At 42.7% G+C, this 24,969-nt stretch overlaps 1 protein-coding gene across 9 annotated transcripts in view; it reads left to right on the forward strand.

The window, feature by feature from the left end:
• The window catches only part of PHACTR2 (phosphatase and actin regulator 2), a gene marked incomplete at its 3' end in the record, with an annotated part of 267,951 nt that overhangs the window by 224,603 nt on the left and 18,379 nt on the right, over nucleotides 1-24,969 (forward strand). For all 9 annotated transcript variants that reach the window (XM_084777047.1, XM_084777042.1, XM_084777043.1 and 6 more), the window contains 5 exons: nucleotides 2,867-3,072; nucleotides 4,480-4,636; nucleotides 8,725-8,780; nucleotides 14,529-14,590; nucleotides 16,145-16,282. In XM_084777047.1, coding sequence (XP_084633173.1) covers nucleotides 2,867-3,072; nucleotides 4,480-4,636; nucleotides 8,725-8,780; nucleotides 14,529-14,590; nucleotides 16,145-16,282 — 619 coding nt within the window. The remainder of the gene's footprint in view (nucleotides 1-2,866; nucleotides 3,073-4,479; nucleotides 4,637-8,724; nucleotides 8,781-14,528; nucleotides 14,591-16,144; nucleotides 16,283-24,969) is intronic.

Consider the following 24,969-nt stretch of genomic DNA (forward strand, 5'->3'; position numbering starts at 1 on the left):
ATATAATATAACATTTAGTAAGTAGACTCACAGTCTCAGTGCAGATCCCACACTGCACTGCATGGACAACTTATGGCTTTTCTGGGATCCATGTTATAAATTCCCTAGCCACCTTATAGTTTTGAGTTGTAAATAAATGTTGCTGAACTCTGCAAACTGCAGAATACTAATACCAATGTCAAGGTTAAAGTAGTTAATAAAATAGATTAGTGACTGTGGCACAAGTAACAGGATTAAGCCCCGAAGCCTCTTGGTCTGCCATGTGCAGAGGGTATTATTAATTAACATATCTTTCCAACATACTGTAGTCACCATAGTGACAGTCAGATCAAAGTGGAATAGCTTTCTTCAGCAATCAACTAATAATCTAGACTATGAAAAAGTGTGTTCTCTCTTATTTGTGATGGCACTCCATTCTGTGCTGTCTCAAAAAAAAAGTGAATATAGTCTCACCATATGATTCAACAATTCTTCTGTGTATTAGTTCAAAGAATTGAAAGTGGGGAGTGGATTTGTACACCAGCATACACAGCATTCATATGTAGTCACCAAAAGGCAGAAACAGCCCAACTATGCATTGACTGATGACTGAGTAACACAATGTGGCACATGCACCCAATATCAGATGACCCAGCCTTCCACAGGAAGGAAACTCTGACACTGCTGTGACTTGGATATCCTTGACATTGTGTTAAGTGAAATAACTCACGCCCAGAGGTTTGCATAGTTCCACTTATGTGGGGTTGGGAAAATAGCCAGTATTACAGACAGGGAGAGTGGAATGTGGCTTCTGAGGGGTAGGGTGCTGTGGGGATTTGCTAGTTAACGGGCACAGAGCTTCACTTTAGAGAGAGGCAAACATTCTGGAGATGTAAGATGGTGATCACCTAGTGCCACCAAAGGTTACTCTTAAAACCCCTAAGTTGGGAGATTTTGGGTTGCTTATATATGTCACATAATTTAAAATGAGATTTCAGGCACTGGAGAGACAGCCCAGTGGGTAAAGTGCATACTGCGTAAGTATGAAGACCTTCACCCAGCCCCAACACCCATGTAGAAGCAGGACATGGTGGTACACGTATGTAACGCCAGTGCTGGAGATGGGAAGGCAGCAGTGACAGACAGATCCCAGGGACCTTGCCGGCACCAGTCCAGCTGGAATGTTAAGTTCCAGTTCCTTGAGAGACGTGTCTTGAAAAATAAGTATGATAGAACAAAACTTTCAAAGTTACTGAGCCCACACATATACACACTCAAGATTTCATATACCTCTTTAAGAACAATTTAGGCTGTTGGGTGTTACTAAGTAAAAAAAAAAAATGGACATTCTTGAAAGTACCTGGCCTTATAACCACAAAATTGGCTTTAAATGCCTTTTGTTCAAATGAAGTGTGCCGTGTGTTCAGTAGTCAAATCTCTTTCAGATTGTGTTGTTTGCCTCAAGGGAGGGTTAGGGCTGGTTTTTTTTCTGTGTGTGTGTGTGTGTGTGTGTGTGTGTGTGTGTGTGTGTGTGTGTGTGTGTGTTCACCTGTGACAATATCAGACATGTTTTCCACTGAGTACTCTTCAAGAAGTGTGACATTCCAATGTGAATTCATCTGTTGACATCAGGAAGTATTTGGGAGGTTGTCTGTATCTTACAATAATGCTTTTTCTGTCCCATACATGGCCTTTGAAAATGGGTGAGCACTTTGGAGAATTTTACCCCTTTGAATGGCAAAGCATTATTGCCACCCAGGGTATTGCCTTCCTTCTAAAGCTTCTCTCTAGCTAATACTTTGCATCATCTGCGTTGCTCCAATCCTGTAAGAGGTGGCTTTATGCACGAAGCTCTGCAGTGAGGTTGTGTTTGGGTCACTGTGAGAATGGAGGAGTAGGGTAAGGAGGTCAACTGAATGATCCAGAAACATCTGTGAAGACACTGACGCTTTACACTTAGACTTGAAGAACAAACCAGAAGTGCAGGCCGACTCAGGCACCATGGAGCTTTTGACACATTATTGTTGTGATTGTGTGTGTGTGTCTGTGTGTACATATGTTTGTGCACACATGCGTGAGTGCAAATAGGATGGTGTGTGTACCTGTGCATGTGCTCATGTGTGTGGGTGCGTGTAGGACAGTGTATGTATATGTATGTGTGCTTGTGTCTGTGTCTGTGTACCTGTGTGTGCGCACATGTGGGTGTATGTAGAATGGTGTGTGTACGTGTGCTTGTGCATGTGCTTGTGCAAGTGTGTGTGTGTGTGTGTGTGTGAAGGGTGTGTGTCCACATGTGTGCATGTACATGTGGAGACCAGAGGTCAGCCTCAGGTGTCTTTCCTCAGATGTCATCCATTTATAGAGACAGGGTCTCTTAGTGGCCTTGTAGGCTATGATGGCTGGCCAGTGAGCCTCAAAGATCTGCCTGCCCTTTCCTCCCCAGCACTGAGAGTATAAGCAAGCACCACCACAGCTAGAGTTCTTTAATGTGAGTTCTGGGGATTGAACTCTCAGGTAGTCAAACCTTCACAGCAGACTCTTTACTAAGCCTCCCCTCTCGCTGCCCTATCCCACCACTTCTGTCCCATTACTTATGGGCAAATATTTTTGCAAGGTACAGTTTCACTATGTTCGTGTACTAAATGTGTTAGATATCATATAGCGGTACTTTCTCATTTTACAAATGAAAAATATAAAGCCTTAATAATTAAATAATGCATCAGGGCCCTTCTGTGTTGGTGATAATTGGTTGGCTGTCCCATGCTTTATTTTCCCTTTCCTCAGCATGAAGGGTATTCATGATACTAGCATGCTTTTCTTGGTGCTGGTACCCATAACGGTTGCTCTGAACTTCACATCACCCTGTGCTTTTCCCTCCCCTTAACAGTTTTGCAACCAAAGATGAGCTGGGAAAGGCTGGACTTCAGCTGCTGACCCCTGGGCAGATGGGAGATTCTTCAGAATCCTTTAGTGCCCCAGAGGATGAGGCCCCAAGAGAGTACCAAGGCAACGACTCTGACTCAGATGGGCCCATCTTGTACACCGATGACGATGAGGAAGAGGATGATGATGATGATGATGGCAGTGGAGAAAGTAAGAATATTTCCAAGAAGTGGAGGAATACCACTCAATATTTTCCTCCCCTCATCACCTTTGCTCGAGTTAGAAATATATTTATCCTAGTTAGACCTGGTAATACAAACCTTTACTCCCAGCTACATGGAAGAATAGAGCAAGACTACAGCAGGTTCAAGGCAAGCCTTGGGTCCAGAGTCAGTTCAGGGCTATCCTAGACAACTTCATGAGACCATGTCTCAAGCTAAAAAGTAAAAACAGGCTTGGAGGATAGCAAAATGCCATGAGTTCAATTCCCAGCACTGCAAGAAAAATACAAAATGTGCTTGTCCAAAGTTTAGCTCACGATGACAGATTTTTCCCCCCAGAAGAAGATGCCACACAGATGTGTCACACCTTCGTCAATGAGTTAGACGGAATAGTTGTCTTGATAGAATCTAAGCTTTCTATGAACAGAGGTTTCCCCCCCCCCCCCCAGGAAAGTCCAAAATAGACATCCCTCCAGGAAGCTGTCCTTGAAGAATGTGAGAGAGGGAGCATTCCTCAGCTTACTGGAAGTGTAGCTTGAAGAGAGAAGAGCAGTGAGTCAAGAATGACAAGCACTTTGTTGGAGGTCAGCATTCTCACTTGTCCACCAGCGCTGAGATAGGATGCCTTCTAGAAAGGAATGATCCTAAAGAGGAGTGAAGGCCAGGAGTGTCTCTAATTAGATGGCTGGAATGTGCTGTTACAATGGCGTTTGTTTTGTTTTGTTTTGTTTTGTTTTTAACTTAGCTGGAGTGTCACTTGGGAGGAATTCAATGTGGGCCTGAATTAATAGGTGATTAAATGTCATTAGTATATTAATGATCCAATAGAAATTTGCTAAATTCCACTTCCTGAGCACCCATCTGATAGCTCTTGGCTGCTGGGAGGTTAGGAATGCCTGGGTGACTGAGGGTTAAGGAATGTATATAGGGTAGGCTCTTAGCCAGCAGGACGCCTGGCTGGGAGGGAAGAGGATGACAAGGATTAACTGTACAGAATAAGGAGAGAGGATAAGCTTTTGACTTGAAAAGAAAGCAAAGGCGTTGTGCAATCACTGCTCTCCACGATCCACCATATCAGCAGAATAAACTTCAGCTATCGCCATCCAAATGATGAGGTGATACTTCCAAGCTTGTTCATGGTGCCTCGGGATTTTTCCCCCCAGAACATTAACAAAAAAGTCCTTCAGTTCTTTCTCAAGATGAACTATCTCCAGCTATCCCACTCCCACCCCCTACCCCCCACTCCCCAACCCCTTCGACTGATTAGGTTTCCCCTCTTGCGCACAAGTAAAGAATTTGGCCTGGGAGACCTGTTAAACTCCAGCCACGTGTAAACAAAGCCCGGCTAGGGTGAAAACTGATGCACCTGCATTCCTGCCCCCTTTTCAATCCTCAGGTGCATTGGCAAGTAAGATACGACGACGGGACACTCTTGCCATCAAACTTGGCAACAGGCCATCCAAGAAAGAACTGGAAGATAAAAACATCCTGCAGAGAACCTCTGAAGAAGAGAGGCAGGAGATACGACAGCAGATCGGGACCAAGCTGGTCAGGTACTGGCTGGAGTGCGGGTGTGGCACTGACTGATTCCCAGTCTCCTACCTGCCTTGCGGGGAGGGGGATGAATTCACCAGGTGTAGGTACTCCTGGCCCATCGAGTCTTGTAAACTTGGTCTCAGATGTTGAACCACTCAAACAAGTTGCCCTTAGCCAGGCACCATGGCCCACACCTGTAATCCCAGCACTCTGTGAGGCAGAGGCAGGTGGAGATCTGTGAGTTCAAGGCCAGCCTGGGCTACACAGAGAGACCCTGTCTCAAAAAACCAAAAAAGAAAAAAAATGCCCTTTGGCCAGTTATCTAGTAGCTTTAAGATCTCTCAAATCTACCTCAGGTGTTTATAGACTTTTCCAACAATTGATGAGTATGAATACCCAGGCTGGATGGCTGGTTGGTCTCTGCTGCAGTTATTCAACTGTGCCATTATATAAAGGATGTAAAGACTATATATAAACAAATGAGCCCAGGAGTGCCTTAATAAAATACATTTACCAAAAAAGGGTGGCATGAAGGATTTGGCCTGCAGTCACAGCTTGCACGGCATCTGTTCTAATCTGAGGACTCATTGGAATTCATGTGAAAACTATGAGGTTCCATCATGTGGGCTGAGACGGGAGAAGTGCCACACCTCAGTGGCCTGGCTTTTTCCTGGTCAGGTAAGCTGTGGGAGGGTCTGTACCAGGGCTCCCACAGAAAACTTGCCAGTCTCCCTAGGGAAAAAAATCCCCTAAGGCCCTTCCCTGGCAAAAGGACAGCTGTCAGTGACGCATCTGTGGCTCCTATCTGAAGGGAAGGGTCACCCTGCTAAGGAATCTCGGAGGAGGCCTGGGAATTCCCAGCACTCACAACTCCCTTGGGGACTCCAGAAGACGTGTTGAGCAGATTGCCAGTGTCCTCCTTGTCACTGGAGTGTTTTCACCTCAGCCCTATGCCTGGACCATTTCCTGCCTCAGGAAAGAGAGAGCAGAAGTCAAAGGAACTTCATGTCAAATTTGTCTTCTTAACAAATAAAAGCATGGGCCTCTCCGGGGCCTGGGAGAGAGGAAGGGGATTGCTGAAAACCATGCCGTCCCTTAGGGAAAGAAGCAGTTAGGATTACTGTTCATCTGTGATGGAATTCTTTTATACCATCTTCTCTACACCATAGTCAGGAGACCATGAGACGAATGTGTTCTGTTATTTGATCGCCTTTGTTTATGTTCTATTGTGAAAAAAATGTAATCATTGGATAATAATGCATGTAAAATACTAACAAAATAGGGCAAACTTCTTTAGAGCAAAGAATATTAGTGTAGTTTATCATAGTAAAGGATGTTTTAAAAGTGAACCACGGTGCCAGGATATTCGCTCACTTGCTAAAGTGCTTGCTGTGCAAGCGTGGGGACCTGGGTCCTTCTTTGGTACCCAGGTAAAAATTTTATTATCTTACAAAAGCCTGAAACACACCAGTATTAAAGGCTTTATAAATTATGCTAAATATGTTAGTACCTAGAGAAAGCCTAAAATCATTTTTCAAATGAGCAAAGTTTCCTTACTCTTTTATACGAAATGCCTAGTCATAGTTATTTGTAATAAAAAAAAAAAGTTATAAATTATAGGACCAAAATACTGTTATTATTCTTAGTTATATGACTAGAAAACTCTGAGAAAGACAAAACTCCAGCATAATGATTTCTGCAAGTTCAAAAATCTAAGGTTAATCAATAAACAGGAGCGTCATTGACGGAGAGCGGCAGAATACAGCGAGTGGGAGAGATGGCTGTGCTTGTAGCAGCCATTTTAAATGCCCAAATTGTTTCTTTAACCTGAGTCTCAAAACACTTCCAATTTAGACAACCACAATGATGGAATGATTTTTGAAGGGAGAGAGAGTCAACACTTTTATCAGTGAGAAAAATTCATCAGACATGTTGATCAGATATGCTGCTAGCATGAAGTTTGAAGGAGAGATGTATTTCATAGAATCAGAGCATTGGCGGTGCCTCAGTTTCATCAAAGGAAAAGGGACAAATGTCAACTCTTCTAAAGTGAGCCAAGGGAAGACAAAAGATCATCCACTGAGATGGAATGGAAGGCCATCGGTGGCACATTTTGAAGACATTTGAGGGTGTGGTAAGCTTAGTAGTGAGGGAGGGCTAGTCACAGTCAGCAAGTCTGGGCTAGGGTGAAGCCCAGTGAATGTAAAACCCTAATCTTGATCCTGTGCACTGCAAATTAGTTAATTAATTAATGGTCTTCGTGCTTATTTAAAAACTAAAGAAAATACTGGCAGAAATATACCTAAAACAAAGATAAAAGATGCAACTCATAAAACAGAGTTCTTACATTTAAAGCTCCTCCTACCCAGACTACAACAAGCAACCAGTAAAATTAAATGTTTAATTTTAACTTAAATTGCCTACACTTATTAAACTAGTAGAGCACAATTTAAAAATCAACCCAAGGTTATGGAAAAATAGCCTACGTTGTTCTTCATCAATATTTTTGAAGCAGTTAAACACTATGATAAAAACAATTATAAAGGTATTTCTTTGCATAATGATTCCTTCATGGAAACATATGTAAGAAGAAAAAGACCTACAATGATTCCGTATGGTATATTTTATAAAGATATGTATTATGAGACTGTTTATAGCAATGACGATTTAAAACAAACCCAGTGGGAAAACCCAGGGCACTGATAGTGAAAGAGGTGAAAAAAGTAGCAGTGTGGAGTCTTCTGTCTATTTCATCAAAGATTCCCTAGAAATAATGCCCAAGCTTCCTAGGGAAGAGCACGTACTATGGGCATAGATTAGAACAGGTGGACACCAGTTCTAACCATCCATCTTGGGCATGGCAGACTCTCGTACACTGGCAATGCACACACATAGCTTGCAGTATCATCAAGGCATAGACACCATTGTAGTTGGTCTCTGGGGCCTTTTGTGGACTCAGTCACTCATATTAATTTCAAAATATTCCCAGTGGAGATTGAACTTCAACAAAAATTTGAGCAGGCCTTTGAAGGGTCACTAGTTTGTCCCGGTCCTAACATTGAGAATTTGGTAGGTCTAGTAAAGGTTACATTGAGGTCACCTTTTATGTATATTCATCTTAATTTAAACCAGTTCAGCCTACATTCTGAGGAAATCTTTGACCGTGATTAACAACAAATTAATCATGTAAACAAGAGCAAAGTTATGAGGAGTTTCTGCACTCATGTAAAGCAGTTAGCCACTAATCCTGCATGAGCCTGGCTTATCTCAACAGCAGGGAAGAGGGAGCCACGTAGCTTAAGATAAGGCTGTGTTTAAAACATTCACTGGTGGTGCCTGACGCAGGACTTCCCTTCAAACCCTGAGAAGCATAGATTGAGCAACTCATACTTGGCAGGGGCGGCTGATTTGAGGCCCCAGTGCACTGTACATTAATTAAGTAAGCTACCAGTTAAGCTGCTGTAACATGCCAGGGATACAGGAGTTCAAGCAACTGTTCAGGCAAGCAATGTATGTTGATTCCTTTCTTACTGGGCAGTTTCGGCCACCCAGCATGACGGGAAGTTTCTCCCTCTCTTCTCCTTGGAGGCCCAACAGCGAGGCTCCTTCTGCTTTGTTAATTTCTTATGCCCCTGGGTAATCTCATCTGCAAGATCAAAGCTGGCACATAACACCACGTTCCAGCGCAGCCTGTGCAGGAGGGAAATGGAGAGCAGGGGCCACACACTCATCTGTGTTGAGGGGGGAGAAACAGCTTTACAAACTCCACTCAGCTCCTGTCCCATTCCAAAAAGGAAGTCACACCCGACACCTGGCTGCCAGGGAGGCCATGATCCGTAGACGTGTGCCCAGCCAAAGTCAGGTGGCTGTCCTTCAAAGATGAGTGAAGGGCAGAGAGTTGGACGTCTAAGCCACACTCGGCAGTGTCCAAACAGATGGAAGGAACACGTCCACCTTAGGCTTAACAAGGTTTATATTTTATTTCTCAAGATATGACAATGTCTAGCTTTGCTGTTTTGTTTGTATTTTCCACCAAACGGGCCTTCTTTGTAACTTGCGGTGTATTCATCTTGTAACCTATAGTATATTCATTTTGTCATGGTAGGAGACTCAGCCAGAGGCCAACAACTGAAGAATTAGAGCAAAGAAACATCTTAAAACGTGAGTAAATGATGCTAAACTATGACCCCTCGGGTAACCAATAACAACATGCTCCAGAGACAACCCATCCATCAGGGCGGAACCATGATTCCCAACTGACTGGAATGCCCTGTGTGTGTCGCATATGTCAGTAGATGTTTACATATTTTTAAATGACTTCTTGGTTTTCATATTTCATTTTATGGCTTTAAGCCTGATGCCCCTAAAGTGGAAGTCCTGCTCATAGCAATTATTTTTGAGAAAAATTAAATGTATCCCGTGTGTTCTTTTGCCCAAATCTTAAAGCAAATGCTCTAGTCTACTTTCAAATAACCACCAAAGAAAGAGTCCACAAGGAAATCAATCAAGCATTCCTATATTGTTATGAATAATACAATTTGTTGCTAGGTTGAACAAATGCCTCAATTTAAAATTATGGTAAGAGGGGTTTTTCAAGGTATTTCATTTTCCTTTGCTGTGATAACTCCTCTTCTTTCTTGAATTCTTTGTGGCTTCTTGAAACTTGAAGCATTCTCCATTCATTTCCCACTTTATTTTTCCGTTCTGATCTCTGGTGGCCAAGTGTGGGAGGTCCCACTGGAACCACAGCTTGTCCTGCCGTTCTTTCAGGATGGCCACTAACTCCAGTGAGTTTCAAAACAGAGCATAACTGAACCTCCACATAGTAACCTAGTTCCGAAGCAGTGTTTCATTTTGTGAAATATCAAAGGTTGGGAGCAACCAGAACTCCAGGCAGTACTATAACAGCAGTAAGTTATGGCATGGGAACATCCTTTTCAACCACGCTGGCAGAGTACGGTCAGCCTGCTGGATGTCCTCATGATCTAATATGAGTTATTTTCTTTTCTAAAGGGAAGAAAGATTTTTGTAGTATATTTATAGGACTGTTGCCATGACTGAAACAACCCAACAATGAATATTTACCAGTACAAGGACAACCAACCACGTAGTCTGTGGTGTCTCTCCCCTGCCGTACTTTCTCTGGTTATTTATGAGCATAGCTTGACTAGAACCCATCAAAGTGCCTACTAATGCACGGAAATCCCCACTGGAAAGACAAAAGGGATGTGGCTACAAAAGATGGGTGCGTTTTTACTTTAGCAACATCTAATGTTGACATGAAAACAAAACCGGAAGGTGTCCGTGTTTTCCATCACATGTTCCTGGGACATGCTCACTGAGCTAAACTTTAAGCTCATAGTAGACTGTGAGCTCCTACAAGTACATAGGATGTGTCTTATTGGATGTTTGATGAAATACTTTGAAAAGAAAGCCCTGCAAGTTCTGGATAGTCTGCTCCTTTGGGGCCGATGTGCCAAGCCACAGTGGAGTTTAGTTATTTGGGGAACTCTTTCATGGATCCGGAAATTTATTGCATGTTGATCTTAAGTGCTGTGTTGGCTTTTGTAGCCTCTGTTTTCCTGGAGGTTCGGGAAAGAGTAAGGACCAAAGTCAACGCAGACTTGACTCCAGCCCTGTTTTACTTCCTTCTAAGTTCATGTTGATTCTGGAAACGGGAGGTCCATTTCCAGTCTGGAGAGACTGATAGCTAGCTCCTGCTCCCCCAACACAGGCCAAGGGAAGCGGGCAGCACTGAGGAGGTTCTTTCCACTGCACAGCAGCCCAGGGGTTTAGCCCACAAATACTTCATTCAGCCCCCTTGCCTCTGTGCTCTTCTGTACTTTCCTCTTTTTTTTTCCTCAGCTATTTCATCTCCAGTTTTTGTTCAAAAGCAGCAGGAATATTGAAGTGAAGATACCAGAAAACTGTGTCTGTGACACAATATGGTTTATAAGGTCACATATATCATCTCTTGAGGGCTAGGAGAGTGATTCAAAGCATAAAATACTCAACAGTTGTCTGACCAAGCCATTAGTAACCGTGGCTGAGATGACAATACATACCAGTAGCCGCTCTGTAAGGACGTGGGAGAAACGTGATGTCTTAGTATCACATCCCTTATACTCCCCACTTGGTTTCTTTCCTTTGTTGGTGAGAGTGGTTTTTTTTTTAACAACTACATTTATATTGTTATACTGAATTATTTATTTTCAAACTGGTCCCTTAAAACCGAGAACATACGTAGAAGGTATCTTTTCCTACCAGAGAGGTCAACTCTGGCTGATCAGGAAAAGTGCTATGTATCGGACACCTTTTCCATACAGGACCTGAGACCGCACTGCTCTTATGTTCAACTGTGTCATTCCAAATGCATTTTCCACAGAGGAAAAAAAATGACCCCAGCCACTAAGTTCTGAATCTTTTTCTTCAATAGTTAACTGTGATTTCTTTAAAAATAAAAAACTACAAAAAGTGATGGAATTTTACAGAGGGTGGTGAGTCACGTGACTGCCATCTATATTCTACTGCTGACATCCTTATTCTTCATATACCTCGTGATTTATGTTTTTTAAAATATATATGTATGTGCTAATATATGGACATATATATATGTTCCAAAAGTTTATAAATGTCTTTCATTTGTTGAAAATACCTACAGGAAGCCATTGAGATGGCTCAGCAGGTTAAGGCACACTTGCCATCAAATCTGACAACTTGAGTACACTACCCAGGGCCCATATCAATCTGACCTCCACATGTGTGCTGTGGCAATGTGCTGGTGAACACACACATGCAATAAATAAATAAATAATTTTTAAAAGTAAAACAAAACAAAAAGCCACCCACATGGAAAAAATGTAAAGGAGCAAAGAGATAAACAAAACCACAAAGAACATCTGGGGGAGGAGGCCGTTTGTTTTACCCCAGTCAATGGCCCAACAGCGCACTCACTACTGCTCCAGTTGTTGGCTTAGCTCTTTTTTCCCTCTTCTTTCAGCTAAACTGCACAATGTTGAGGCTGTGCAGTGACTAACAAGGCAGGTTTCTGCAGTGCCCACTGCCTTTAAAGCACATACATCGATGGAATGATTAAACACTTCCCTATGGCTTTCTGACGCAGCACCCTTCATTCTGATGCAAGACACTGACCAAGAGCTCTGTCACTTCCTTCATGAAAACCCTTTAATCCATCCCAATGCCCCAAATAGTTTACACCATACTGCACAGTTAGTCTTCTAGTTAATCAAAAGGTGAAGGAAATGTGCCCTAAGCGGGCACCTCAGTTTATATTTAAGTACCAGCGTCACGATTTACCCTTGATGCTGTACCACTCTGCAAAGACTCCAGAGGCTGCTCCGCAGCAGCTCCCTTCCATCTCTCATCCTCTTTAGAAGTATCACTTCAAACGTGGGAAATGTTAAAAGCCAGTTCCTAGTGTCGGGGAAGAATTCACAGATGGTAACACTGTTTACTTAAGCCCCCTAACTGCATTCGCCTCATCCCTTCTTAAACATCATTGGCTGTCACCTTGTTGTACAACATCCTTAATAGGACAAAACTAATATTCCCTTCAAAGAAATGACGTTTTACATAAGTAATGAAAACCTTTGTGATTTTGTTGGTGTGTGTGTGTGTGTGTGTGTGTGTGTGTGTGTGTGTGTGTGTTTGAAAAATGCCTTTAAGAAATGAAGCGTGGGAGGTGGGGCCTGGAGAGATGGCTTAGCAGTTGAAAGCATTTGCTGCTCTTGCAGAAAACCTGGGTCTAATTGTCATCATTCACGTGGTGGTCCATAGTCATCTTCAATTGCAGTTCCAGGACAGCCAATGCTCTCTCCTGACCTTTGTGAACACCAAACACACACATGGGGTACAAACATAAATGTAGACAAAACACTCCTAAAGTAAAATAAATATATTTAATCTTTTAAAAGTTAGGTTAAAAGAAAGGAAGGAAGGAAGGAAGAAGGAAGAAAGGAAAGAAAGAAAGAAAGAAAGAAAGAAAGAAAGAAAGAAAGAAGCTTTGTATGAATATGGAAAGAAGTGACTAGAATTATATTTAAGGATTATATTTTTCCTTCAAATAATTATATCGTCACAGCTTTCACCTTGTAAAGTTCTGATTTTGATCATATTAACAAGAAGTTTAGAATTTGTCTAATATATATAATAGACAATCCATGTGCTTCATTTAATTCACATTAAGTAGTTAGCCCTTCATGTACATTTTAAGGGTAGAGAAAGATACGTATTTGTGAAGCAATCAGCAAAGCTTACAGTTCATTTATAAGAAATCTAAGTTAGAGCCAAATTCATTTGATGCAGGAAATTGAAGTTTTGTTTTGTTTTTTTTGTTTTTTTGTTTTGTTTTTTTTTTTGTTTTTTTTTTTTTGTCTGAAGGGTCATTTCAGTTTCTATCACTGTATATAGCGACATGGAACATCTTCCTTGTAAATTAATATATGTATTTCAGAAGAATACAGAAACTTCATAATATCTTGAGAAGAAAAAAATGTATAGAAAATTTAGTGAGGTCAATGAGCAAATACCTGTAGGTGCTGCTCATATTCAGTGCTAACGTTTTACTCATGAAACCAGTGACCTTAGTGGCGAAAAGTCCATTGGGATTTTTACAATAAATACATTCTGGGGTTGGGGAAATTGCTTAGTCAGTTAAATGCTTGCTATACAGGCATGAGACCCTGAGTTCTACCACCAGCCCCTACCAAACCCTGAGTGTGGTGGGGCACATTTACCATCTCCGAGCTGGTGCGGTAGAGACAGATGGCTTCCTGGGGCTCTCTCTGGCTAGACACCCAGCCTAATCAGTTAGCCTCAAATCCCCATGCGAAACTGCTTTAAAAACCAAAGTGGGTAACAGCGAGTGATGACATTCAGGGTCCTCTGAACTGTACACACACACACAGAGAGAGAGGGTGGAGGAGATGAGAGAAGAGGGGGAGAGAGAGAGACCGAAGCAGAGACAGAGAGAGGGAAAGGAGGAAGGAGAGGGAGAGGGGGAGAGAGAGATTAAATAAATAAAGCTTTCATGTAGAAGAGACTTTTTCTGAAGCCTTTCAGTTGATTCCTCCGACAGTCCAGTCTCTCTTCAGGAGACTCTTTTGAACATAAGTGCTGGCACATGTTTTACTATGAAGTAAAAGTGGTGCCTTACTTAGCACAGATGAGATACAGGAAGCAACAGACAGAAGCTTCTCAAATACGCACACCATAAATCCCAAACGCTGTTTATTTCTTTTAAGATTCTGAGCTTTTTTTTTTTTTCAACCCCGTCTGTTGGGCTACATGGAATTTCACTACTTGATGAAGCACTAGAGGAAAAGATGGCTTTGGAAAGTTAAAGTCACAAGAAAATAAGTAATTTCCACCCGCAGTACAACATAACCCCATTCAGAATGCTGGCTTGAAAGCCAAGTCCCGAGGAGTGCTTACATTTTCTTGTATGGAAACATAGGAAGACAAACCAAATATTTTGCTTGGGTTTGAATGGAAGTCAGCAGCTCGGACGTGCCCTGGGTGGTTTGAATTTGTTCTTTCAGTGTGTCTTGGATTTTTCACAGGAAGGACAGACCCAAAAGTAATTTTTTCCCCCTGAATGCTGTTATATTCTGTTTCTAAAACCAGGATGTGGTCAGGAATAATACGGACATAGAACAAGAAATCTAGGGGCAAAAGGGTTTAAAAATCAGTGACAAAAGTCAACTAGTTCCATGAAGAAGAAAGACACCCTTACATGTGTGCACGTATATAACATGTGTGTGACAACTCTTTCTGGTGAGCCTTTTGCTGCATGTCTAAGGTGGTGACAGCTGGGTAATTGCTCCTGACAGACTTTCTGGTTATATGATTATCTCTAGTAACTGTCCTTATGCCTCCCCTAATAAACAGAAAAGAATGAAGAAGAAGAGCAAGAAGCAAAAATGGAACTCAAGCGGAGACTCAGCAGGAAGGTGATGACGCTATGACTGCTAATGAGCATGCGTGTTCTGGGATACAGTTTATTTTTGTTAAAATCAAACCCACTCTTAGCATGTGAGTGGGATGCTTAGAGATGACTGATCCTGTTACTCCATACATGATCCAAGACATTAAAATCAGCAGTACATATGAATCAGTTATTTTCTATTCACATGTTGTGTTCATTTTGGAAATTTAACAGTTTTTATATTGCATTTACTAATTGTGAAAATATGTATTTTATATGAAAAGGTTAAATACAAAAAGGAACAGAAAAAGAAAATAGCACAAGCAAATCTTCCATTTAAAGAGCCAACATTAACATTTTAATATACTTGTATGTCTTTAATTGGATTTTAAAATGCTCACACTTTCCATTTAGCCTTGGAAATACTAAATAAGTATTCTGTGACTATTAACAATTTGTCACTGTTCTGTAGCAGACCTGGGTGAGTAATTTATTGAGTGAATTTGACCACAGTGTTACCAAAACTGATAAATGGTTTATCTCTGGAACTCAGGCAATCGTTTCCACTTACTTACAGAAATGCAAACCTGATCCCAGGGCCACAACCTTTTGTCCCCCTGTGCTACAAATAACAGCCTTTGGAAAAATTAAGCACTATCAGAATTGGGATTCCATTATAAATCCTTCTAATGGTTTCTTAGATATACTTTCCATACCTGGAAAGGGGCAGGGTGACTAAAATATGACATCACAGTCAAATGTGTGACCTAACTCACATTGTTGAGGGCTGGCTGGGGAGTTCACAGCAAAAGTATCCCAAGGTAGGTCTGGGTCTCTTTGAAGTGGCAGACGTATCCTGGTCTTCTTCTTGGTGCTTGTAAAAGGAGCAAGAGAGAGAAGGGGGGTGGGAAGCAAAGATACCCCCATTGCTGGCCAGATTAAATATAATGATAAATTTGAATGGTACAGAGGACTCAGGAAGGCAGCCTTATGAACAGATATGTCAGGAAATACAGTTCCCCAGGAAACCTCCTTCACTTGCCTGTCAGCTGTTCTGGCTGTGATGGCCAGTGCAGAGCCTGTGCCCTTCTCCTCAGGAAAGCCATGCTGTAGCTATACCTTTCTCCGAGCCACTTCTGCAGAGAAACCCTGCCAGGAGCAGAGAGACTCGTTTCCATTTTCTAGGCAGTCCATAGCTTTTTGTCTTAATCTGTTAGCCACCACCCAGCCGTCCTAGAGCTGTGTTTGTTGGTGGGGCCTTAGTCACTGTGTGTGTTCCTGTGTCAGAGGTGACTGGCAAGCCTTAATCTCAGTGCCAGGCATGTTGTGGGGAAATTGCCCAATACACACAGCTGCCAAAGGCTGACCTAGCAAGCGTGATGATTTTCTAGTCTGGAAATGAGGGCACACTGCTTTCTAGGTCTCCTTACAAATTCCCAAGATGCTGTTGCTTCTCTTTTAATACCTGAAAGTGACCTTAACTTTGAAGCGTTCCAGGCAGAAAACTTGCCACCTAGAGGCTGTCAATGTGTAACTGATCTCTGCTTCCCCCCCTCCCTCCCCCCCCCCCCCCCTTCAGCTCAGTCTAAGACCTACTGTGGCAGAGCTACAGGCCAGAAGAATCCTGCGCTTTAATGAGTATGTAGAAGTGACAGATTCTCCTGACTATGACCGCCGAGCAGACAAGCCCTGGGCCAGGTTGACACCTGCAGACAAGGCAAGAATTGCAATGACCTTCTGTGATTTCAAAACCCATGTACTGTTCCTCTGCCCACGAGTACCTTTCTCCCTCTGAATATCTGAACACTCACGTGGCCACGTGGAGTGATAGAAGTACAGTTTTTTTTTTCACCTGGGTCTCAGAGAAGGCTAGTTCTCAGGTGCCATGTAACTGGTCCTCATTCAAGCTTGAATGAGGAGGGTTTGCTCATTGTGATAGTCAGTCTGGATTTACAGCTTGACCGAAATACAAACCACCTAGGAGATCACAGAGCATGCGTGCAGGTGTGTGTTTTCAGGCATTCCTACGGCAACTAGATTAGGGAGTGTCTGATCCAAAAATGAATAAGTCCTTTGAGAAATTCGTAGTATTTGTTAAGCAGTGGTGAAAGGTAGGAGCGCACTCAGACTCACCAGGTTTAATGCACGTGTCCTCAAGTCAAAGACATCTTCACTGTTTTCTTTTCTGGGTTCCCTCTTTGTTTGCTTTTTTGTTGTTGTTGTTGTTATTGTTGTCATTGTTTTTTAATATATTTTATTAATTTATTCATATTACATCTCAATTGTTATCCCATCCCATGTATCCTCCAATTCCTCCCTCCCTCCGATTTTCCCCTTACTCCCCTCCCCTATGACTGTGACTGAGGGGGATTTCCTTCCCCTGTATATGCTCAGAGGGTATCAAGTCTCTTCTTGGTAGCCTGCTATCCCTCCTCTGAGTGACACCAGGCCTCCCCATCCAGGGGACGTGGTCAAATATGGGGCACCAGAGTTCGTGTGAAAGTCAGACCCCTCTCTCCACTCAACTGTGGAGAATGTCCTGTCCATTGGCTAGATCTGTGTAGGGGTTCGAAGTTTACTGCATGTATTGTCCTTGGCTGGTTCCATAGCTTGAGCAGGACCCCTGGGCCCAGATCTGCCTGTCTTTGTTTGTTTGAGGGTGTTATTCTTCCTTCTCCTCCTCCTCTGCCTCCTCTTCAACATCCTCCTCTTCCTCTCCTTCTCCTCCTTCTTCTTTCCCAAAGAAATTTCTGCTCTGACCAACCATTCAACACATTAAGATAACTTCAATGCTACGTTTATCATTTAGTCATTTTTCAATGGAAGAGTTAATCAAGGCACCTAGTGTGCTATATTACAAGAAGTGAGTTGGTGCCAGTTTCTCTCCTTTCAGCTCTTTTTTTCAGTTTCTCTCGTTCAGGGGCTTCTAGCTGACACCACTGCAGTCCACTGTCCCTATGCAGTGAGCCAGCCTGTGCTTAGTGATGAAGAACAGACAGGTTCATTGCATCTTACAGAGTCTGTAGGTTGGACCATAGTGGAACTTAATTTGATCAATTCTGTTTTCCATGAGGGTAACTGAAGTCACTCAGTGTTATTCCCCCTGGTGACTGGGCTACTCTGAGAGATCCAGTATTGTCTCTCCAACAGGTCCTGTGTCTTGGTTGCCATGGTTCCGATGTGCAGCTCACCTAGGCTGCCCACAGAACCACCTACACATGGCTCGAAGGGGTGAGTCATCAGACATCTTCCCTGAGAGCTTCCCTCAGAGCAGGGATCTGTCCTGAGAGAGCCCAGGAAAAGCTACTTGATTTCTAATCAGCTTTGGAAGTCACCCAGCTGCGTGTCCATGCCGTTCTGTTAGTTCCAGGCAAGTCATAAGGCCAGGTCAGAACCAAGGAGAGGGGAATAGATAGCGCTACGTCTCGGTAGGGGAGTGTGAGGTCATACTGTGTAGACTGAAGGGGTTGTTTCAGCCATCTTAGAAAAGTATAATTTGTCATATCCATTACCAGCTACCTGATTATTCAAATGCTAACCTTTAGATGGGCCAGATAAATGGTGAAGACCACAGACTGTAGAAAGTACAAGAGTGACAGTCTAAATGACTAACCACCCTTATGTGTAAACTCAGCTTGCCATCCTCGTAACAGCCCTTTCTTAACTTTGTCCTATTGCAGGAGGTAGAGCTCATCCATCTCTAGCCATAATGGGCAGAGATATTTTTTTTTTGGCAGAACAGTTGAACTGAGACAAAGATAGGCTTCCGTCTTGGCCTTCTTAACTGCAGGGTGCTGGGCCTGGTCAGGTTTTCCTCTGCACGCATGGTTTCTGTTCTGGAGTATTCTGAAGATGTAGAGTTCTCACATCTCCCTTGAATATAGCACCCAAGCCCCAGAACGGATCCAGAGTCTGTCCTGATTTACATGGGAGGTTCTCTTTCTCACTCAGAAATCTTCTATATTTATCCTGAGATGTGCTAAAGTCTAAAGGACAACTTCTTAGGGCTATGTTTTTATTGTGTCTGTGTTCTCTGGGTGGGGGTGGGGATGGGGGCAGTATGTTTTCCAAAAGTAAGAATTTGTTTTAGAAAAAAAATATTTTTATAAAAGTATATAAAAATATAAATTTAAGATAGATATTAGAAAAATGCAGAAATTGGACGTGTTTACATGTGATGTATTTTGTAGATATAAGTGATCTGTTTATTGCGGTATGTTTTATATATACAAGTGGTGTACGTTCGTTGTCAACTAGATAAATATCTAGAAATCACAAACAGGAAAAATCAACAGTGGAATTCAAATCAACGCATGGCATTTTTATGAATGTTTAAAAATACTATTTTCTAGATAACACTGAGAAAAACTAAGTCATTCCCCACAGTTGTAAAGATGGATGTATACAGGGGCTAGGTAGCTGATTCTGTGGGTAAATTGCTGCCCAGTAAGAATAAAAACCACAGTTTGGATCCTAGGACCTCATGTGAGAAAGCTGAGTGTTTGTATATACCTGTAACCCTAGCACCAGGAGGGCAGAGGCAGGTGCATCCTGGGATGCTGAGCAGACAGTGTAGCTAAAACAATGAGCTCCAGGCTCACTGAGATGCCATGCCTCAAGAAAGAACGTGGAGGGAGATTGAAGAAGGCCTCTGGCTGTTAACTTTAGGCTTCCATGCATGCCCAATGAGAAATAAGGCCCACATGCTAAAATCATTTTATTTCAGGCTGAAAATAGGATGCAAATTGTCACTATAGCAAAGAAAAAAATTAATGGATTTTATTACTTTTACCTTAAAATACTTCATAACACTTATTTGTCAGGTTCTAAATAATGTATTTGATTCATTCAGTTAATTGCTATAAAATTCATTAAGTGCGATCTAACTGTTGTCTTAAGAATTAGGTTATGAGGCTAATGAGATGGTTGTGTGGGTAAAACCATTTGCCACCAAGCCTGACAACCTGAGTTTGGTTCCTAGGACACACAAGATGGAAGGAGGTTTTCCTCTACTTTCTACATGCATGTTGTAGCACATGCAGCCCCCTACACAAACGCACAGACAGGCTCACATACACAAAAATAAACAAGTGGAGCTTAAAACTAGTTTTATATATTTTTTAAAGTATTGAACTCTACAATCAACTTTAAAACAAAAACTAGTGGCCAGATGTGGTGGTGCATGCCTTTAATCGCAGCACTTGAGTTTAAGGCCAGCCTGGTCTATCTACAAAGAGAATTACAGGACAGCCAGGCTTGTTACACAGAAAAACCCCTATCTGGAAACACACATACACACACACACACACACACACACACACACACACACACACACACACATACTATTGAAAGTAAAAATTGCTGAAAGCTTATGTCACTTTTTAAAGAAAAATAAATTCAAATATCATTTAAGACCCCAAAGTAATTTCAATCCATGGTTACCCAAGATGGATTGAAATTTAAAAGACGGAGCTGGTTGTGGTGGTGCATGCCTTTAATCCCAGCGCCCCAGAGACAGAGGAGGGTGGATTGCTGTGACTTCTAGGTCAGCCTGGTGGACAAAGTAAGTTCAGGGCAGCCAAGGCTACACAGAGAAACTCTGTCTCGGAAAAAAACAAAACAAGACAAAACAAAAAAACATTTAAAAGACGGAGGAGAGTTTCAGTCTCAACTTTTGTAGTGAACCAGAATACAGATTATTTTCTGATGATACATGGACGGATCTGCCTCATTTGTTAAAAACTTGACAGTCCCCTCGGTACAAGAGACACGGAGAGGAAGATCGCCTTTCCAGGGACGCACTGAGTAGGCAGGTCTTCTGCGAGTGTGATGTTGCTTCTCTGTAGAATGTCACTAATTGGCTCATGAAGTGCACACTTCACTCCCCGTGACACTGAGCGTAATGAGCCAGCAAACCATCCACTCTTCCTTCCATAGCAGCCTTTGAGCAAAGAAATAAAAGAAAAGGTATCAGATGGAAACTCTGGCTAACTCTTCGCTCCCAAGCCATGCTGTAATGTTTGAGACGGCTGCGAGGAACCATAGTTCAAACAAATTGCCTGTTGCTTCTTGCCAAGAAGTGCCCCTGAACTGATCAGGATGGTTAGATGGAGAGTGTATGTGGCGACTCCCCACTTGCCAAAGTTAAACTTAGGTTTGGCCATCTTTATGTCCTGGGTTTAATTCCCATGAAACCAAACACCACTGCGCATGTGCTCTTCTCACAACTCCCTGCTGTGTGGGGTGCTGCCTCTGGCCTCTTAGAGATTAGTTTTAGCTCAGTGGTTTCCCATGGGCAGTCCAACCCACCCCCACTGGCTCCAATCCCACTGCCTCAGCCCATTTTCTCTATCTTTCAACAAAACCAGCCCCAGCTACATTTAGATAGAGAGTATTAGGCCTAAAATCTACTCTCATCTTTAAAAAAGAAGGAAACAAAAAGAGCAAAGGTTGTATTTATACCCTGTGTGTATTGTTAATATAAAAAGTTTTCCTTTTTTCCCCCTTTGAACTCCCCACGAAATTTTCCTTCTTACCAAAGTCAGGTTAGGATGAAAGCAGGCCCTTACTGAGTAAATTTTGGAATACTGTTTCCGTAATCAAAGAAATAAGTTCTCCCTACAGTGTTACACTTGTTGCCACAACCTTACATAGAACTGACTTATCTCTTCTAAATACAAAGCAGCACACAGGGAAATGCAACAGTTAATCTGGATTAGTGAGGCCTGGGAGCCCATTTTATTGGATGTGTGCAGGGTTTGAAGGCTTATGGGCGGCTCCATCGTAATCACTTAATGGCCATTTGGTATCCAGTTAGTCACAAGACCTCTCTGGGCCTCTGTTTCATCTTAGATTATCAAACCTCTTTTCAACTGCCTTGTAACAAAGTAGCCAAAGCTACTAGGCTTAAATCAGTGATGCATAGGGCTTACAAGTTTGTAGGTAGGAACTCTGTCCAGACTCACATCACCCCAAGGGTTTGGTTCAGGCCCCATGTGGCATTAGAGAGATGCCAGGCCTCGGGAACCCTCTTCCAAATTAGTTTCTTCATGAATGTGTCTGTGCTCTCCCTCTCTCTGACGTCTGTCTGTACGGCATCTTGTCCTCTGAAGTCTCTCTTCGTATAGGAGACTTCTCACACAGCAGCTTGCTCAGGGCAGGTCAAGTGTGCTGCGTGTGGCAGCTACCTTCCAAGAAGCAAATGTTGCTGAGCCAAAAAGATGCTCCCCTTAGACTGGGGCAGTGAGAGAAACATGGTGGCTCTATTGTGTTTCCCCGGTCAGAGTAGTGACAGGGTTCACCCAAAGTCAAAACTGAGGAAACAGACACCACATGTTACGAAGGCAGTGCTAAGGTGGCACTGCAGAGGAGAAGATAGGCTGTGCCCACGAGTGCGTGACTGGCTCTCTGACAGAAGCAGTGTGCATGTGGGGACATGGGCACTAGAAGGTTATACATTGTATCGTGTGGAGTGGGGCACAGTTTGTAGTTGTGCTGATTTATCGACTCCATATCCCAGATGTTTCGCTCCAAATGTTTTCGCTGGATTTTGCCATGCTCTTCGCACCACGCGAGCACATCATCACCAGGAAGTCCTTCATTTTATTTATATTCAACTCTCCTTCAGTCCTCATGCATCCCAGCGAATTTTCTTTTGTTGTTTTTTTTTGTTTTGTTTCGTTTTGTTTTTGAGACAGGGTTTCTCTGTGGGGGAACCTTGCCTGTCCTGGAACTTAGGACAGGCTGGCCTTGAACTCACAGAGATCCGCCTTACTCTGCCTCCCAAGTGCTGGGATTAAAGGCTTGTACCACCACCGCATAACCCCCAGCAAATTTGCTGTAGTAACAATGAAAGAATTGTTAGTCACAAGCCCAAATTGTGTATTGTTTGAAAACTTCATGATATTTCATTGGTAACTCTATAGTAGTCAGCACATTTTTAAAATACACTTTGAACTAACATTCTTTTTTTTTTCCCTTTCGTTTTTCAAGACAGGATTTCTCTGTGTGGCCTTGTCTGTCCTAGACTTGCTTTGTAGACCAGGCTGGCCATGAACTCACAGTGATCCACCTGCCTCTGCCTCCCAAGTGCTGGGATTAAAGGCATGTGCCACCACTGCCCGGCTTGAACTAATATTCTTAAACGCATCATTAATTTTCATTACTATTTCCTAGATGGGGATATTAGCTGGTTTCCTAGCACTATAAGAAAAAAGTTACCAGCCTAGTATGGTGGTGCACAGCTCTCAGGAGGCAGAGGCCAGGCAGATTTCTGTAAATTTGAGGCCAGCCTGGTTTATAAAGCAAGTCCAGGACAGCCAAGGCTCTGTTACACAGAGAAACCCTGTCTTTACAACCCAAAAAGAAAAAAAGAAAACCTAAAGTGATTAACTGATAAGTAGAAAAAGTTCAGTTCCAAGTTCTGGATATAAAAGTCTAAGTAATCAAGGGCTAGGGTCTCTGGCAGAGGCATCATATGGCTGGGGGCTACTTACATCATGAGTCAAGAGACCAAAGACAGACCATAGTCCAATAATCAGAGGTGCTTCCAGTGACCTAAAGACCCTACCTCTTTAAGTGTTCACAGCACTTCCAATAATTCCCCCATGGAAAGTGAGCCTTAGCACATGGCCCTTCAGGTGACACACATCCAAACTATAGCAACAGGACAGCAGAAGCTTGAGAGGAAGGTCACTCCATGGGTGTCGGGATGCCATGGAACACTAAGGCCAGCATCCATACGTCACCTGAGACCAGCTCAAGTGCTTCACGCAGCCTCTGCTGAAGGCTTTTGTGTGGAAAAGAAATTTTGAATGAACAGGAGGTGGAATTCTCTGGCCTTTCCACATACAAACATTTCTTTTCAAGGAGAAACCCTTTCCAGAACTTCTTTTGAGCAACTGTCCTGTTCCTGGCTCAGGTGCCAGTTATTACCGTGACCAACACCAAGTATCCACACTGTTGTGACTGGTGACACACGCTGCGTAGCTGTGTCATAGGGGATTCTGGCCCACACACAGGTCTCTGCTTGCCTTAGCACTTCCAAAGGTTAGGAATAAGAGTTATGGCCACTGTTCACTGTCCCAGGTTCCCCCAAAGAGATTTCTAGACCTAAAGACTGTTTATGGGGAGAGGAGACAGTCTGTGACAACAGAGTTTAACTATTCCATTAAAGCCTGTACATAGAATGACAGTTAGTGATGGGAGAAAGCCACAAAGGGTTCTGGAGGCTTTCTTCTATCTTTTCCCTTTCCAAAGTCCATTGACTTTTCACCACCCAGTAGGTTCTCCTCTCTCCTCTGGGAAGACACTTCCTATGGTTTATATTGACCTTCTCTGTTTAGCTGGAGCCAGTCCCTTTCGCATAGATGTCATAAGGATATTTTATTCCTACTTTTCCTTTTATATGAGGGAAAACATTCTTTGCATAAAAATATTTACAGTGTTCTCTGTTTTGTCTGAACAGTGCAATCTACATAGAGCTTATAAAGATGGGTTTCTTTTAGTACTTTTTATATGAGCTGAAATAGTCTCTGTAGGAAAAAAAATAGGAAATAAAAATAAGGCAGAAATTGAAACTAAACTCATGTATAATCCTGCCTCTGTCTGTTAACAGACAGCCAAAGTTAGCATTTGGAGGGGCGTCTCCACTTTCCAGACTGCATGCATAAGCATCTTGTTGTATATGGCATGGATTATGTGTCCTTTAAATAAGGCCTCCTATTTGATGTTTCTCTGAGTGGCTTTAAGCACTGTGCTGAATTTTCAGCCCTGTTTGTCTAAACTTTCAACATGAAAAAAAAATAAATAGCAACTGCCTTCTCGAATCCCTGTGGCAGTGAGTCAAAGCTAAGTTACTGTGGGCGGGCAGGCTTCAATGTAAAACTTTCCTAGGAACAGAATATGGATTTTTCTGGAAAAAAAAAAACTTCTGCCTTGCATCTGCTGTGGACATCAGAGGGTGGAGGGTTGTTCTCTATGACACATAGACTAGACCCTAGTGCCATCTTCCCTACTGAGGAGAGTCTCTGGGACCGCGTTCCCGCCCCCCAACCCCCCGCCTCGAGCTTTAATTTGGTTTTCACCTGAATATCTCTCGTGGCTTAAGCATACTTCCAGAATTTGGGATATTTGCAAGGACATGATGAGATGAGATAGCTGAAGGATGAGGACCATGTCTACACACAAAATTCACTTACGGGGCCAGGAGTCTAGCTCAGTGGTAGAGTGCGTTCCTAGTATGCATGAGGCCTGGGTTTAGCGCCCACCACTGCATAAAAAGAATTCATTCATGTGGACACACACTATGCACACATATTCTGGAGGTCATTTTACAAGTTTGTACCATACCTCTATTTTGTAACTGTCACATAAGTTCAGGCATGGCATGTTTCCACTTCTGGC

The sequence above is a fragment of the Acomys minous genome, assembly GCF_964271855.1.
Source record: "Acomys minous genome assembly, chromosome: 3".
Classification (NCBI taxonomy): domain Eukaryota; kingdom Metazoa; phylum Chordata; class Mammalia; order Rodentia; family Muridae; genus Acomys; species Acomys minous.